The sequence below is a fragment of the Microchirus variegatus genome (genome assembly GCF_963457635.1).
Source record: "Microchirus variegatus genome assembly, chromosome: 22".
Taxonomy (NCBI): Eukaryota; Metazoa; Chordata; class Actinopteri; order Pleuronectiformes; family Soleidae; genus Microchirus; species Microchirus variegatus.
In genome coordinates, this window is record NC_139823.1 from 7268167 (window position 1) to 7284042 (window position 15876).

Consider the following 15876-nt stretch of genomic DNA (forward strand, 5'->3'; position numbering starts at 1 on the left):
AATATGAATATTAAACGTACTTTTGAAAATCTCTTCTTCTTCTTCTCTTCTCTCCTCTCGCCTCTTTATCACCAAGCAGAATTAGCTGTTTATATATAAACTGATTGGCATTTCATCCCCTCCTTGGATTTTCTCTTCACACTGTCGGGGCACAAATAATCGATAGACACAACGCAGGAGAAAAGTAGCAGCGAGGGGGGAAATCAATCTGCGCTGCATGTCAAGGTGAGGAAGGCATTTGTCTGATCTCTTAAGAAAACTAGCTGCTCGAGACAGAAGAGCGGGAGAAGAACCTGAAGACTCCAGGGAGTCTCTGTCCCGGGGAGCGGAGAAGACTCAGGGAAGTTTACCTGTCGTCAGTGTGAATCAATAAGTCAATCAGAGCCAAAGGTGCGACTGCGTGACTGCAACCTATGTTTAATTTATTTATTGTTTCTTTAAGTGTGTATGCAATAATAAATAAAAGTATAGGTCATCCTATAATGCTCCGTCATTCCCACTTTTTCCTGATAAAAACCTGATTATTCTGAGCCTGTGCAGCAGAGTCAAGGTTACAAAGGAGGTGACAGTTCCCTGCAGACATTTCTCAGTCTATTTTCTTTTTCCAGACTCATATAACATGACGTTTGTTGACAAAAATTGCTTTGATATTTAAGAGGCTACAAAAAAAAACTCCTGAGGAATCATGCTCTGGGATGAACGGACAACCCAAAAACACAACGCCTCTGGCCACAGCTGTTAAAGACACATACGAATGGAAAATAAAAGGACATAAGCAACAACAGCGGCTGTAATGATTCGTTTTTTAGTGTCATTTCACTTTGCTTCACCAAATCTCTGTGGAGTATTAGTCATCTGTGAATCAGCGGAGGGAAGACGAGTTAGTTGTAGAAAACGTCCACACATTTCAAAACGGAGTTTCATTAGGATTTATTCATATGAAAATAATATCACAATAATAGGAACATAAGACATATTTAACTGCATCAGGAGAGACTGATTTTCATTGTAACGCCATGTGCTGTCCCTGAATGTCAAACATTTGGAGTGGATTTTTAGCAGATACAGGATTTGTGCTCTTTGAACACAGACTTGTTCAAACAGATTTTTATATATACGTATATAATGAGGGACTGAACGCAGTCATGCAAAAAAATCTTTCTCGTTACATCTAGTGCTTATAGCATTGTAGCAATACATGTCTGTGAACTTCATAGTGACTCTGATATGATCTCTGCAGGAAATAAGTCTTTATTAAACACGGAGTAAAAAATAAAAACAAAGAAGAGCCAGCCCACCTTCATTTGACTAACTCACTAATCGTGGGCTGGCTCACTAATTTTGATATTTGAGCGTATAACATTATGTCCATCACAACATCAAAACACCTAGAACATCCTATTCCATACCTACTGTTATCTTCTTGTAAAGGTGTGAATTTCCCAGCACAATAACTGTGACATTAAAGCCCCTTTTCCACTAGCGTGTGCCGCCTCGCCTCGCCTCAGCACGGCACGGTTATTTTGCTTTTCCATTAGCAATAGTACCTGGTACGATGCGCTATGTCGTCAGACTGCCGGCCACTGATTGGTCAGAGTGCCTTCAGAGGACGAGGCATGAGCAAGATGTCCGACACAAGAATCAAAGCAAACAATGCCAGAACTGTAGATCGGTTAAAACGACGTAAAAACGTGGGTTAATCTACAACAATTAGCAAGGAAATGTCTAAAATCTCAGTGGAGTCTGGTGTATTTAGCGACAGCACTGCTGAAATCCTGAGATCGCGTGTTCGTCAGACGGAGTCTGTGCTCCGGTCACGCAGGAAGTACTGAACAAATCTTTTTAATTAACTGATTCGTGATTCAGTACATGGAAAACAACTGCTTTCCATGTCACTTGTCACTAATTTGTGTGTAAAACGAAGCCATGGCAGTTTCATGCAGCCGTGCTGCGATGATTCCACCCATGTCGACGAGGTACTATATTGGAATGGAAACACAACCTAAACCGTGTATAGAGGTGATTTGAGGCGAGGCGAGCTAGGACCATGTCGTGGAAACACAGCATAAGTCTAACCTAGTCGAAACACTTCCCAGAACAACCCTTTAAGCCGCTATCGTTTAACCACTCAAGCCCCAAAAAGCAAATAACGCAGTTATATCATTTAAAAAGTTTATATGTAAATATTCAATATAGTCCCTCTTTTATGGGTGTTTTACTCGTCTCTTCATGTTGTTACTGTCGCTGTCGCCAGGGAGACGCGTCCATGTTAATTAGTTTCCTGGCTGCTAATAGAGGTCAATAAAAAGTCATGTTTTGCTTAACGCTCCATTTAACATTGAACGGCACTCCAGTCCAGTTGAACTCAGTCAGATCAATAATGGTTGATCTGGTCCTCAGTGGCAGGTACATTATATAGGAATGTGCTTCTGTGTAATCGTTGATTGTCAAACACTGTCCTAACTAACTACTCCTCGTGTTGGTGTCACTAAAGTGCAGGCACACTACTTTTTTTTTTTTTTTTTCCTCCATATTAACGTGATAAATGCAGACTCTTCACAGCAGCTCGGAGTTCAGTAATTAACAGGTTAAAAGGTTGATGTGCTTTGGGCCGATGAGAGGTAGCTGTCCTTGTGGTGATTATACTGAACTGTCAGAATTACTAATGTGTGGGTGGAGCCGCTCACCAGAGAACAAGAAATGGTGCACTTGAATGTTGAATCAGAGTACAGTCTGATTGCCACGTTGCCTAAAAGTGACATAACTGCTGATTATCATCATGAAACCTGCTCCTAATTCCTCTGTTCGCCTATAATTTAGCTCCACAATAAGTGCCTTTAAGGGGAATTTCAGAAGCGCTTCACGCCGTTTCCTCTGAACTTAGCTCACACTCATTATAGATTCTTTTGCATTTTCTGATTTTTCACTGTGTAACAACCATGCGAGTGAGGTCAATTTGGGCCACTATGTGTGCTTCATATGCTTGTGCTCTCCATGTGCCCTGCTTCAATGTAATAAGTTGTAAATATTCACTCCATGCAGGATATGTGGACAGAGCAGAGGCTGCGTGAGAGTGCAGACGTAAACAGTCCTCCACCACCTGCGGGAAAACAGAATTCAAATCCAAAAACATTAGAGACCGTGGTCCGTGTAAATGAAAACTCTGGACAGTAAGTGACCATGTTGATATGACGACAGTTACACAGTTGTTTCGATCTTTTCAATGATCTCTATCATGGACTTGGAGGGAGACAGCACGGAGCACTCATCTTGGTCCCAGAGGCTGCTGGGGCTGGAGTTTCCATCTGAGCTCAACTCGTCGTCATCCTCCTCCTCAGTCTCCTCCTCGCAGGACTCTAAGTAGTGCAGACCGAGCGCGTTGATGCCAGAGTCTTCTGAGCTGGACGGAGAGAAGCAGTGGTCCATTTTGGGGCCTTTGATTTTATCCACAGGGGACGGGTGTTTGTGTTCACTGTGCACTTGCTTGACAGGCTGCACAGGAGCAGGGGCAGTTGTGTGTCGGGTTGGCAGCGCCGGTTTGACCGGTTGCCAAGATTGAGGGGGATTATGGGGGTTCCGAGACGTGGCCGGAGCAGGTGGGCTCGGGGTGGGAGCGCGAGGCGGTTCTGGTAAGGGAGGCGGGGGCCGCTGCACGTAGCACATCTTGCCGCTGATGCGCTTGACAATGTAGTCGTCCACAAACAGGTCAGCGATGACACAGTATTTCGGCGACTCCAAGTGAGGCGGCGACTGGAAGCAGGGGGCAAGCTTCAGGAAGCGCTCGGCCAGAGAGATGGACAGGTCGATGGTGTTATTGTACTCCGAGCCTGCAGGTGGCACAGTGGTGCTCGGGAGCTTGCACACGTTCGTCATGGGCTGGTACACGTATTTACCTACGAGGAAAACAAAGAAAGTCCTTTTTAATGTTTTGTACGTCATGAATAGTGCAGAGAATCGCACATACAGTATGACTTTTTACTCTCTATTTTTTTGGATTGTGTATTGTATGTTTTGGGTAGGGCCCACGGTTGGTATAGTGGTTAGCACGCTGTCCAGGGTGTACCCCGCCTATCGCCCAATGTCAGCTGAGATAGGCACAGCACCCCCCGTGACCTTCCGGTGGAGGATAAAGCGGTAGATGATGGATGGATGGATGTTTTGGGTAACATCTACTGCACATCTGTCCATCTCTTTGTGGTTTCTACCTCTTTCTTTTGCCCTGTTATAAGGGTTTTTTCTGGTAGTTTTTCCTTACCCTGGTCGAGGGTCTAAGGACAGAGGATGTTACCAACCCTGTGGAGCCCCGTGAGACAAACTGTGTTTTGTGATTGTGGGCTATATAAATACAAATTTGATTTGAAATGACCTTATAGTGACCAATGTGTAAGAATGAGTGACTTCTAACAAGTGCAACAAAAAAATTAATAATAACAAAATACGAAATGATGGTAGACTAACAAACCAGAAAGGATTAAAACACTGGCAGCTTTATCTCTGCTGTTTCCTCTCTCTTCCTCTTTGGTTTATGTGTTGAGTTCATGTGGGTGAAGCCATTCACCACGTTTATAGTAAGCTTCCACTTCAAATTATGAAGTTCGCTGTAGAAATATGTTGGCTCAAGATAGCGGCCTCCGTAAATCAAGGCCTGAAACGCTACCAAACTATTATAGTAGTAGTATATAACATTTCTGCCAATAAACCCTTCCTTTTAAATTCTCTCGTATTAACAATGGATCAAATGCCTGCTTGTATATGAAAAGTGCTACTTCTCGTAATATAAGCTTTCGAAGCAATAAAAAATATCATCTGACGCTGCAGTTCCCTCCAGTACTCAAGAGCATTTGAGAATCTTTCAGTTTATTGATTTGATTTTCTGGTCCATAACTCATCTGCTTATTTTCTTTAGCAAGTAGCTTTTTCAGCAAAAAAAAAAAAGCCACTGTGGACAACCTGCTCCAACAAACAACAGGGCGATACCATTTATAACAGGAACCTCCTTCGTATTAAAACCCCGCTTGGCTCTTGGGTGATAGCAGCGTTAACAGAAAGTAGCATCGGTAGTGGATAATAATCTCAGCCAAGGACAGTTTCTGTCTGAAGATGCCAAACCTAGCGGGCTGTGAACATATTTGTAATAACCAATCACATCAGGACACACAGTGCAGTGCGTCAATCTTTTGTTTTCTCTTTTAAAAAAAAAACGCTGCAGGACTCATTTCAAACATGAATTACAGCCAAACAGGAATGGAACAAAATGGAACATTTCCCCTGCACCACCACAACAAACAAACATTAGCAACAAAAATGTAAGAAAACAATGTTTCCATCTCTGTGATGTCGCCTCCAATAAATGCAATCGATCTAGAGAAATGCCCAGAAAAAATGGCCAAACCTTCCAGCTTTTGACAACCTGCTCCTCACCTAAGGTCTAAGGACAGAAGCTGTTGCTGCAACTATGAATGTGGGCTGTGGGAATTAAATGATTTGATTTTAACGCGTGCGTTGGTGGCGAGTAAATGACTGCTCCCAAACCATAGTTTGAAACCCACCGCTTGCCTCCTTCCCTAAAAACTGCTGTCAGGTTCAGATGTGTGTTTAAGTGGCTCCCCAGAGAGAGGGGAAACTACACAAGATGACAGGCCTACGCATCACTTCCTCTCACTCTGGCGTCCCTGGCTTATTTTTCCACTGGCTGGGAGAAACCATTCAATCCGACTCAGGTTTCCAAGGTTACAATGTAAATGTTGAATATGTAATACTGATGCAACATTTTTTTTTTCCCAGCATTAAAAGTAAAAAAAATATATATTTATTATTTTTGAACAGCCATGGGCTACTACAAAAAAACGTGTTGTCCAACTCAAATTTGTACATTTTGTAAACATTGTTAACACAAAACCAGACATCTGGAACTCTGACTCTCTCCCCCTCTTCAAATCTCAAAACCCACCTGTGCAAAATAGCTTTCTCTCTGTAATTTCACTATTCCATTTCCTGTCTACTGTGTCGTCCTGTCCTCTTGTTGTTTTACTGTTTTGTCTCTGTAAAGCACATGTCAAACTCAAGGCCCAGCGGGCCACATCATTTTATGTGGCCCGCGAGTGATTAATTGGTCTTAAAAATCTGTGTTAAAATAGGTCTATGCTGCCATAAACTACATTTCCCACAATGCATGGCGATCGGGTTACCCGCAAAGTGACGACACCGCCACTAGATCACAGTGTATCATGGTATATGCATCATACGACGAGTGAAATTGAATATGTAATAGATACAGACAGTTATTTAGCAATATGTTACAGAGTAGTTACCTTTATTTTAAATTATCTTTGGTTACAAATATTCTGTATGACAGTTACATCTGGCCCTTTGAAGGTAACCATTATGCTGATGTGGCCCTCAGTGAAAATGAATTTGACACCCCTGCTGTAAAGTGTCCTTGAGTGTTCAAAAGGCTCTTATAAATAAAATGCATTATTATTATCATCCATCCATCCATTTTCTACCGCTTTATCCAATATCAGCTGACAGGACGAGACAACAACCATCCAATCCCATACGGTCAATTTAGAGAGTCCAATTTACATAATCCCCTTATTGCATGTTTTTGGACTGTGGGAGAAAACCCACGTTATTATGGGATAGTGACAAAAGGAGAAATAGTTGCCGTCCTCACTTTAATGAGAGAAACTCAATGGTCCGTGTTTGGGATGGAGACAAAAGCACTCAGGCCGAGACAGGATAGAGGCAGACACATGAGCAAGTAATGCTTTAGAGGACAATGTGTTGACGTTTATTCTTTTATTTTAGCATATTACGTCTAATTGCATTCATCCATCTGGAGATTCAAATATGACGAGCGAGCAATAGTCAGGGGACGGACAGATGCCTTAGCAGACAATGAAAGAGAAAAATAGACATATGGGCCTAACACCGAGCGAACACTCGCTGTCCTGGTCGGCCTCACAGACGAAACACAGCACTGTCTGTAGATTGAAACGATGATTGCAGAATGCAGGATGAGTTGGTCTGAAATATTAGTTTCTCCAAATCCCAGAGGCTGCATTATGTGTGACTTTAATCTCTATTAGTCTGGGGAGAAAAAAAAAAAGTGAAGCAAAGCACATCTTTATGATCTCTAATACACACTGCTGCCGCCTCTCGATAGCAAATGCAGCGTTACAAATACCATTTATTCCATTCGCGCACTAATCTGCTAGTAATTCGATACTTCACATAGATGGATTAGACACAATATTCTGACTCCTTGCTCTAAACGGAGCGATATTTCCACAAGAAGCTCCCCGCCTTGTTTTGCATCATGCTCATGCATAAGCAGGCACGGAGATTTAATTTATTGCCAGCAGGTTCACACGATTCCTCTGATCAACAGCTGGAGGTGGTAACACACAAAAGCACTGCTAGTTAGCGGGTGAAGACTAATGTTAATGAGGCAGGGTTTGAAAATACATAAATGAACATTTCTTTTAAGATGAAGGAAATACATTCAACGTTAATGGATAGAAAATGGAGAGATAGAAGGAGTCGGATTTTTAAAAAAAAAGCTGTTTATCCAGCGGCATAAAATGTCAAAACTCATGTTAGTCAACACATTTGGAAGAGGTTGATTATTTATAGCTCTAGAAGGTCGGTGTGGATGTGTGAGTGTGTGGATGGGAATGTATCAATATAAACTAGACTAGTCATCTATAGAAGGCAGTAAGAAAGTTATTTGTGCCGTTAAGCCCTCTCGTAACATGTCTACCATTTCTGTCTGGCAGCGTGTTTTCTTGTTCCTAGAAATAATTGGACCAAAAAACGGAAAAGCATGACATCATCCAGATATTTCAAGTTGATTTTACGCTGCGATAATTGGCAGAATGAAAAATGAAATGAAGCCTCGGTGGAAAAAATGTCAGCATTTTGAGTCAGTGCTACAAAATCAAATAATGAGTCTGAGACAGACAGACGACGCTTTCCAGTGACTGCAGCCTCAACAGACCACAACAGCACACAGTCAAATAAATGTTGCACATGGAGTGCGTGGATTAATGCTCGCCTTTCATCGCTGGCGACATGAAATAAAACACTTTCACCGAGGAAGTGTAGGAGATCGATAACTAACGGCAATGCAAAACAGGAGGGAACAACAGCTATTCTCGTCAGCAGAGAGGTCATTATGAATTCATCATTTCTGCAGCAGCCGACTCCCTCCTCCTGCTTCACAGTTAACAAACTTCATTTGGGAAGCTGCAGAGAACGTTGTCGAGGAAATGTGGGATTAATTACTTAAGTTGAAACGCGGGAGATAGCGAAGCCGTAATACGTTTTTTTTTTTTTTTTTTAAAGAGATTTATAGTGAAAACCGAAAGGTGCAAGAGGTTAATGAGAGAGCGGTGGAACAGGCAGCTCGCTCACTGTGAAGATACAGATTGCTCTCTGGGGGAGCAAAGTACAGTGGAGGAGGAATAAGGAACTCCCACACTCTGCTGCTTTCCACCCTTCTCCAGCTTGCGAGGCCCCCTCTCCTCTCTCCACGGGCCCCCGAGGTTGGCCGACAACTGTGCAGCCTGTTTTCATACTGGAGAGCGTATAGCGTCTCTGAATAATGCATCATGTAGCCCATCACTGTCTCACTCTTGTTCACAGAGCTTCAACATCACTCCATCCAAATTCCAGCTCCACTCAACCTCCTCAGACTGCAGCTGAGAGGGGGGGGGGGGGGGGAGCACGCTCAGAGCATGACTGCCTTTGGAGTCATTAACGAAGCCCTCTGCTTTTTCTGTCACCAGCTGTTTTCATGAGGTGACTGCGGTCGTGACGTCACCTCAGCAGGAATCTGAAATCTCTTTTTTGTTGATGTTTTGCAAACGTTCACCTGCAACCAGGCACCTACTGAACAATACCAGCTGTCTCCCACTATCCACACACATGTGCCATACTTCATCGTATTCCCCCATACTGGTGCTTAAAATGCAGCACATCAGTTCAAAGAAGCATGTTGACAAACTGAATCATCTCAACGTTGTTTTCATTCTTCATAACTGCACTTTGGCTGCAGCTGGAATAACAACACAGCAAGTTTCAGGTTTCAACAGAAAAGAGGGACGGGTTCCGATGCGGAAGCATCATGTGGAACTACTTTCCTGTTTCCTGTTTTCCTGTGAGGGAGAGGCTGTTCCTGACTTACAGCCAGTTTTGGAATCCAGTGTTTAGTGTGTCGCCATTGTGAAAAAATGCAACTCTCTTCTCTCTCTGGGTTGTTTTTTCCACAACAAACACTGTTTAATGTGGCTCCGCCTTAGAGGCCAGGACAGTATTTTGTACCAAATGATTGATTTTAAAGGTCCCATATTATACCCTATTTCTCCAAGTTAACCTAGTTCCCTGGTGTCCTAATGAACATGTCTGTGACATGCTTTGGTCAAAATACCATGAGAATGAAGCACCACAGCAGTTCAATCACCCTGACAAAACAGCCCTGTTCAGAACACTCTGTTTAGTAGTATCTCTTTAGGTCCTTGTACCCAGTAAAAACGAAACTTAAGGGACAGGAAACTACATTAGCCACAGAGGCTACTGGGAGCTAACAGCTGTTAGCATTTGGAAAAGTGATCATTTGCAGGCTCTAACAGACACATTGCAGTCATATATAACATGTATCCACTGGACAGATAAATCCTCTGAGGCTGGAAGTTTGTGTAGAACTCTGTGCTGCACTGTGGAGCCAAGAATATAACTTTTACAGACAAAGCAGTGCTCCGCGAGACAACAATTCCATGAATTTAGCGTCTTGTGACGTCCAAAGGAGCGTGGAAATCAACATCGCGAGTTTCATCGCCTGTACTTGGACTGAGGAGCAGTGGTGTGCACAGACATTTTGGGGGGCAGGTGCTCAGTGAAAAATAAGGGCACTTTGTGTGGCATGTGGATGCATGTTTTTCTTCTTTAAAACAGTGACCTTGAGTCTTGTGATTAGTTATTATTATTATTATAGCAGTAAGGACAACCACAAAAACATGAGTGAGTTATCTTTTTTTCACACTTTGCCGACTGATCGGACCACCAGGGTCCCAAATATAAGGATTCAAATGATTAAAACGTTGATTTTGCATAATATGGGACCTTTACAATATTGCTGTTAGTCTATAAAGCACTGAATGGTTTAAGTCAGGTTTGCAGTGTGTCCTCAGGACCAGGACAAAACATGGAGCAGTCGCCTTCACTTTTTATGCCCCAAATAAAACTCAGAGAAAACCGCAAAATCAATTCATTCTTTTAAATCTAGAATTAAAACCTATTGGCCACTGCATTTAAATAAAGATAAAATGATCCCCACAGCTGCAACTTTTAGTTTATTTCAATTCATTTTACTCCCCTTTATTTTACCTCTCCATTTGAATGTTTTTATTGTGTTTTATTGTGGATTTTATTTATATCTTTAAAGCCGCTGCTGTATTTCACTTTACTTATTTACTGTGAAGCTCTTTGACTCGGATAACTCGTTGAAATACATTTGCCGTGCCTTACTTTTTAATCAGTTAATTATTTATGACTCTGAAGGGACTTCACACACTTCACAAAACATGTTTATTTATAAATGTGTTTTTTAACTCGTTTTTAATCAGTTAAGTCATCACATAGCTGTGTAATTTCTAGAACCTTTTCATTCCTATTTTAGATTATTCTTGCTCTTTTTTTAAATGTATTTAAATGTATATGCTTGTTTCCTTACATTGTTTTCATACTCTTAAGCATGCTGTGACTTCGTTTGGAAACAATGCTATAAAAAATGAATGGTGACAACATACAGTCCTGAGTCTATTGTTTGACCACATAAATAACACAATATGATCAAATTCCCCTATAGAGTTCACCGTGTAAGCACAACATGCTGTGCCGCACACAGGTTGCTTTTAAATTGCGCCATCAAAGTCACGTATTGATGCTTTATTGATGTATTGAGTTGTAGCAGCGAGTCGCTGGGAACTCTATTGTTTTATTCACTGTTCTATTCATGCGAGTCATGACGCGTGAACAAGCGAGAACAATCCCCGGACCCTTCCACTGAAGCAGCCGCCATTTATTTGATCTTTTCCAACAGTCACTTGAGAAAATGTCTGCAGTAAAAAATTTGCCGCTCTCTTTGTCGACGCATGGAGGAGGAGGCTACAGTGAGCTGCTCTGAATATGTAATTAACGGAGCGGCAGCAGCACTATACTGTAGAATCAACACCATGAATGGGTAAGTAACAGATGAAAGGTGAGGCTGTTTGCCACCTCTGTAAAGCGTGTTACCACAGCAACAAATCTGCAGCGATTCATTGTCTTTGTTGCCACAACTAGGCTACGTAGAGTCCGTTTGAACTCTTTTCATTCATCCATTTGGACTGAAAGAGACCTTGTTCTTGACTAAAAACACACAAACGAGAGGCTTTTTAACAGAAAAATTCCTCTTCTTTTAGACTCCATTTAGACAAACATGAATAATGGTATGGCATTATTAACCCGTTAACATCGAACGGATCACAGGCGGCTGAAGTTTCTGAAAGCTGAGAAGTTGCACGTCAAAAATTAACGTGTGGTAATTACGGTAACTTTACTCGCGCTGTTGCGGGAAGCCGGCATAATCAGCGTCTTTGTCGCCACAGAGGAGAGAGTTGTAGAGTTTTTGGACATTGAGACAAAGCCTCAAACAAATGTTATTCTAAATATGTTTTATACCGTTCAAATTTCAAATTTAACGCAAAATCTGGTGTTCATGCACCACTACAGTATAACTCAATTGTTTTTCTTCATTTTAAATTGTTAATACATGGTCTTAACATGCAGTAAATTGTAAATAACTGCCAGATATTGAAAGATATTCTGTAAAAATGGGAAAAAGCACTTACTCATAGGACATTTTATGATTAAAATAAGCCACAAAGCGTCCAGATGGACATTTTGAGGCTTACGTGTTACAGGGTTAAGGGAGAAAATCTTTTAAATGTGAGAAAACTTTATAAACTTTAGTTTCTTTGCTGCTTTGCTTCCATCACAATTAGCTGTTACACGTGAAGAAATCGAGAAAAAAGTCCCCTCAAGTCATTTACAGGTAAAGCATTTTAAGATTCATAGCTGTAAATTGGAATCAATTAAGGTCTTTATAGGAAAATACGCAAGCTTTGGCCGCTTGATGCGACAAACCAGACCACAGAGGAAGTCTGACACACAGATTCCACTTTCTTGTATCAACTGGAGAAGAAGTACAAGTTCCAACGCACACAAAATTAGAGCTGACGAGAGCGTTCAGGAGTCATTAGACTTTGTTAGATTCTCTTAATGAATGATTCATTGCTCTGCCTGGTGATTGTAATCAGTTAGTTGAGGATAAAGAGACAGAAGAAAAAAAACATGCAAACCAGGTGGTTCCAGAGTGAAAACTCCTCATCAGACATGACATATTGGCGGTGACACTAAACATAGTTAATTACCACTAATGAGGGGCTTGGACTGATGCTGTCACCAGCTGGGAAAACTGCTTCCGACTCCATCCAGTTCCAGTTTTCCACATTTTTTTTTTTTTACTGCCAGAGGCTTCGACAAAGCTACAACTTGAAATTACCGGAGGGCCAGCGGTGCTCACGTGTGACGCCCGAGTGCAGAAACCAGCACTCTGACAATGTCCTGTGTTTGCAAAAGCATACAGGAAACGGGAGAGTCACGGGGTCTGAAAAAAAATCATTTTCTGTTTTGAAAATTTAAATGCTGAGCCAAGTGACCTTTTGTATTTGTTTCCCCCAGAAACCTATTAAAAATGTAATTAAAAAAGCAGTCTTGCAAGGCAACATTCAAAACGGAAAAAGGACGAGGTATGCCTGTGCCACTATTGTGAACCCAGGATTATAACACATCTCTATAGAAAGAAGAGTGTGAGTGGAGCAGAGCAGGTGGGCATTGCATGCAGAAGCACACTGCAATTCTTTTCTCACTGGGTGTCCTGGGTCTGCCTGATTCAGCAGTCTAAACTGGTTTACTCCCACAGTGGTGCACACAAAGGGGGGAACCTGTGAATTACAGTGCAAAGTGATAAGAAGCTTCCATTGTGATGTGGTTGTTGACTCCTTTGCTGGAATTACATAACGGCGACAAAGGGCTCCGTGTTCATCGCGCAGCACATTTCGAGTCACAGTGAGGAATTATTTCAAAGCAGAAACGAGGAGCAAACAACACACAACACTGAGAGCACACCGCGCCACGGCTCACAAAATCCGAGAAGACGCTCATCACAGACACCGGACAGCATTCATCATCGTTTTTCCTTTGGTTCATCAGATATTTCGAATCACTTGGCTCATTCTGCACAGACGCCCGGCCTCTAAATCCAATGATTACATGGGCAAAGATTACAATGTGACTCGTGCAGTTGCACACACTCTAAGCTCCGGACTGTGGACGGTGATTGTGTTTAACAGCGATCCAAGGTTTTTTCAGAGCAGCCGGTGATGGTGCGGGGGGGTAAACACGGGGAAACACAAAGACAAGGACATCTTGTCAGGTTCAAGCACGGCTGTAAGGAATCGAGGTTGGCGTCAAATGTCACGGGGGGGTTCGAATGGAAGGGAGAGGCCCGAAAAATAATACTGAAGAAGAAAAGAAAATAGTCCATATTTAAGTGGAACTGCAGGCAGCCGTGTGCCATTTGTGTCATTTCAACAGTCGACGTGATACTGTGGTACTACGGATTTACGGAAAATTAATAGTCGTATACTTAAAGTATCGAGTTGACATTTTTTGACATTTGTCAAGAAACTGCAATTTACAACTGCAAAAGACCGTAACAATAAATACAGTATGCCACCGTCTATAGCACTCAGGCTATTTGTAGCATTACTGTCGGGCATAAAGGAATAAAATAAAGCACAGTTTGGGACTATTTTCAGCTGTGGATTAATACACATTCGGTGTCCTAGGGAGCAGCCAGTAGCACGTCTATGTCATTGACCCGAAAATAAAGTAGAGTGCTTATGAAGGTATGATTTGTTTTGTTTTTTTTAGATTCTGAACAACAGTGACTGTGGCGCAGGAGATTAAAGCGACATTAGGGTTTGAGCTCCACAGACAGTGCTTTACTTGTTTGTATCCGGTCATCATCTTTTCCTGGGATTTGCAGATAATCAGAAAAAATGTGGAACATCACAAGACTTTCAAAAGCAGAAATGAAACTGCTGATTCAGGTGACATGGATATACGACCATGACGCACATGATAACCTATCACAGTGTAGGATTCAGTCAGTGTATCTGTGAACAATGCAGGTACAATATCTAACAGAACATCTGCAACTGTGATTTGATTTGTGATATCATTTTAAGAGAAGAGCTTCAGTTATAGATTTGGAACAAGATGGAGGATTGTCACATGACATCAACTACTATTATACATTATAATGCAAAGACGACAAAAGATTAATTGTTTCCAATAAGCATGTCTCTTTTTTTCCCTTCACTTTTTTTAAATTGGCACAGAACATTGATCTTAAAACAATGGATAACTGAAATTGCAGCCATAGCGATTTGCTAATTGTGCCGTTTCTAAATTTTGAAAAGGAAACGATTCCTTGTTCAGCTCGGCTAATTATAGGAGAGGATCTAATAAGAAAGGCTGAGTGCCTTTGTTATTGGAGTTAAGTACAAAGACAGTTGTGTTATTGTTGAGTTTTCACTCCTGAGTATACAGAAACATAATCTTTTCCTTGAGCATTTACAGTATTACACATGATGTGAATACTGGAGACTGTAATTTAAAGGCCTATCCTTGTAAATTCACAGGATGCTGTACAACAGTAACAGTCACAGCTGGACATCAACAGCACAGTCGTCAAATATAGAAGTAAACAGATGAATAGGGTCAAAAACACATGAACCATGACCTGAAATGTATGTGTATGTACACACACATATATAGACACATATATAAACATACACATATGCATACATATATATATATACATAAACATATGCATACACATATATAAATATATACACAGTATGCATACATATATATATACATACACATATGCATACATATTTATATGTACATATATACATATACGTATATATATTGAAAGCATATTGAGTGCACAATTAATTTTAAAAAGATTTTGGGAAATCTAATGGAGAGTCTTCACATAACCTCTGTTAATGTGTCTCACGATGGCTTTTATAATCAACAGTACATTTTTTAATAGTAAATATAGACTAGAGTGTTGCCATGAGTAATCTGATGCCTCCGCGTTCCTAACATGGCGGTGAGCACCAAATATTCAGCGGTTTTTTTGTGCCAATTATAGTACCAGTCAGAACAGTTTGTGAAGCACTTAGAGCAAGTAAACCAAACTTACAGTGACACCAGCCCAAGTGGCAGCACCAGTGCAGCTTGAAGCACTTCCCATGGCTGTGCGTCGCGCAGATGGAGAGTCCATCACAAGGCAGGAAGTCTGGTCTCCCCGCGCAGCTCTTTGCCAAAGCCTGCGCCTCGTCCAACTTCTCACTCTTCGGACACTTCTGTGCTCTCGAAGCGGCCATGCCAACATTTCCTGGATCAACACAAAGCACACAACGCACAAACCCTTCTCCCCGAGTGGAACTACAACATAATCGCGAGGGACAGAGGCGAGGTTTTACGGTGCACGAAGCTTATCCAGCGAGGAAGACGGGGGCGCGAAAGACGGAGCTGGATCCGCGGATCCAGAGCAGTTGGTTTAGCGTTCCTGCCACAAAGAGGAGCGTAAACAAGCGGAGTGTAGTGTCATATTCGGCTGTTCAGATTCACAGACTCCCGTGATCGTGATCCACACATCTCTCCATCATCCGCTCGCTCGCTCGCGTCGGG

General features: G+C 41.9%; 1 protein-coding gene across 1 annotated transcript; it reads right to left on the reverse strand.

Moving 5' to 3' along the window:
• Nucleotides 1-1019: 1019 nt before the first annotated feature.
• On the reverse strand, nt 1020-15857 carry LOC310943077 (UPF0524 protein C3orf70 homolog B-like). Its single transcript, XM_083908580.1, has 2 exons — nt 15386-15857; nt 1020-3893 (listed from the first exon to the last, which is right to left on the reverse strand). Exons 1-2 carry the CDS (start codon nt 15567-15569, stop codon nt 3199-3201), a joined length of 879 nt encoding a protein of 292 aa, XP_083764706.1. The 5' UTR covers nt 15570-15857; the 3' UTR covers nt 1020-3198.
• Between the last annotated feature and the right edge of the window lie 19 nt (nt 15858-15876).

Bases quoted from the DNA above. Each gene is read 5' to 3' on its own strand.
- LOC310943077 (XM_083908580.1), bottom strand. From the start codon at position 15,569: ATGGCCGCTTCGAGAGCACAGAAGTGTCCGAAGAGTGAGAAGTTGGAC. The intron at 3,894-15,385 runs GTAAGTTTGGTT...TTTTCCTCGTAG, and splicing joins CCACTTGGGCTGGTGTCACT to GTAAATACGTGTACCAGCCC.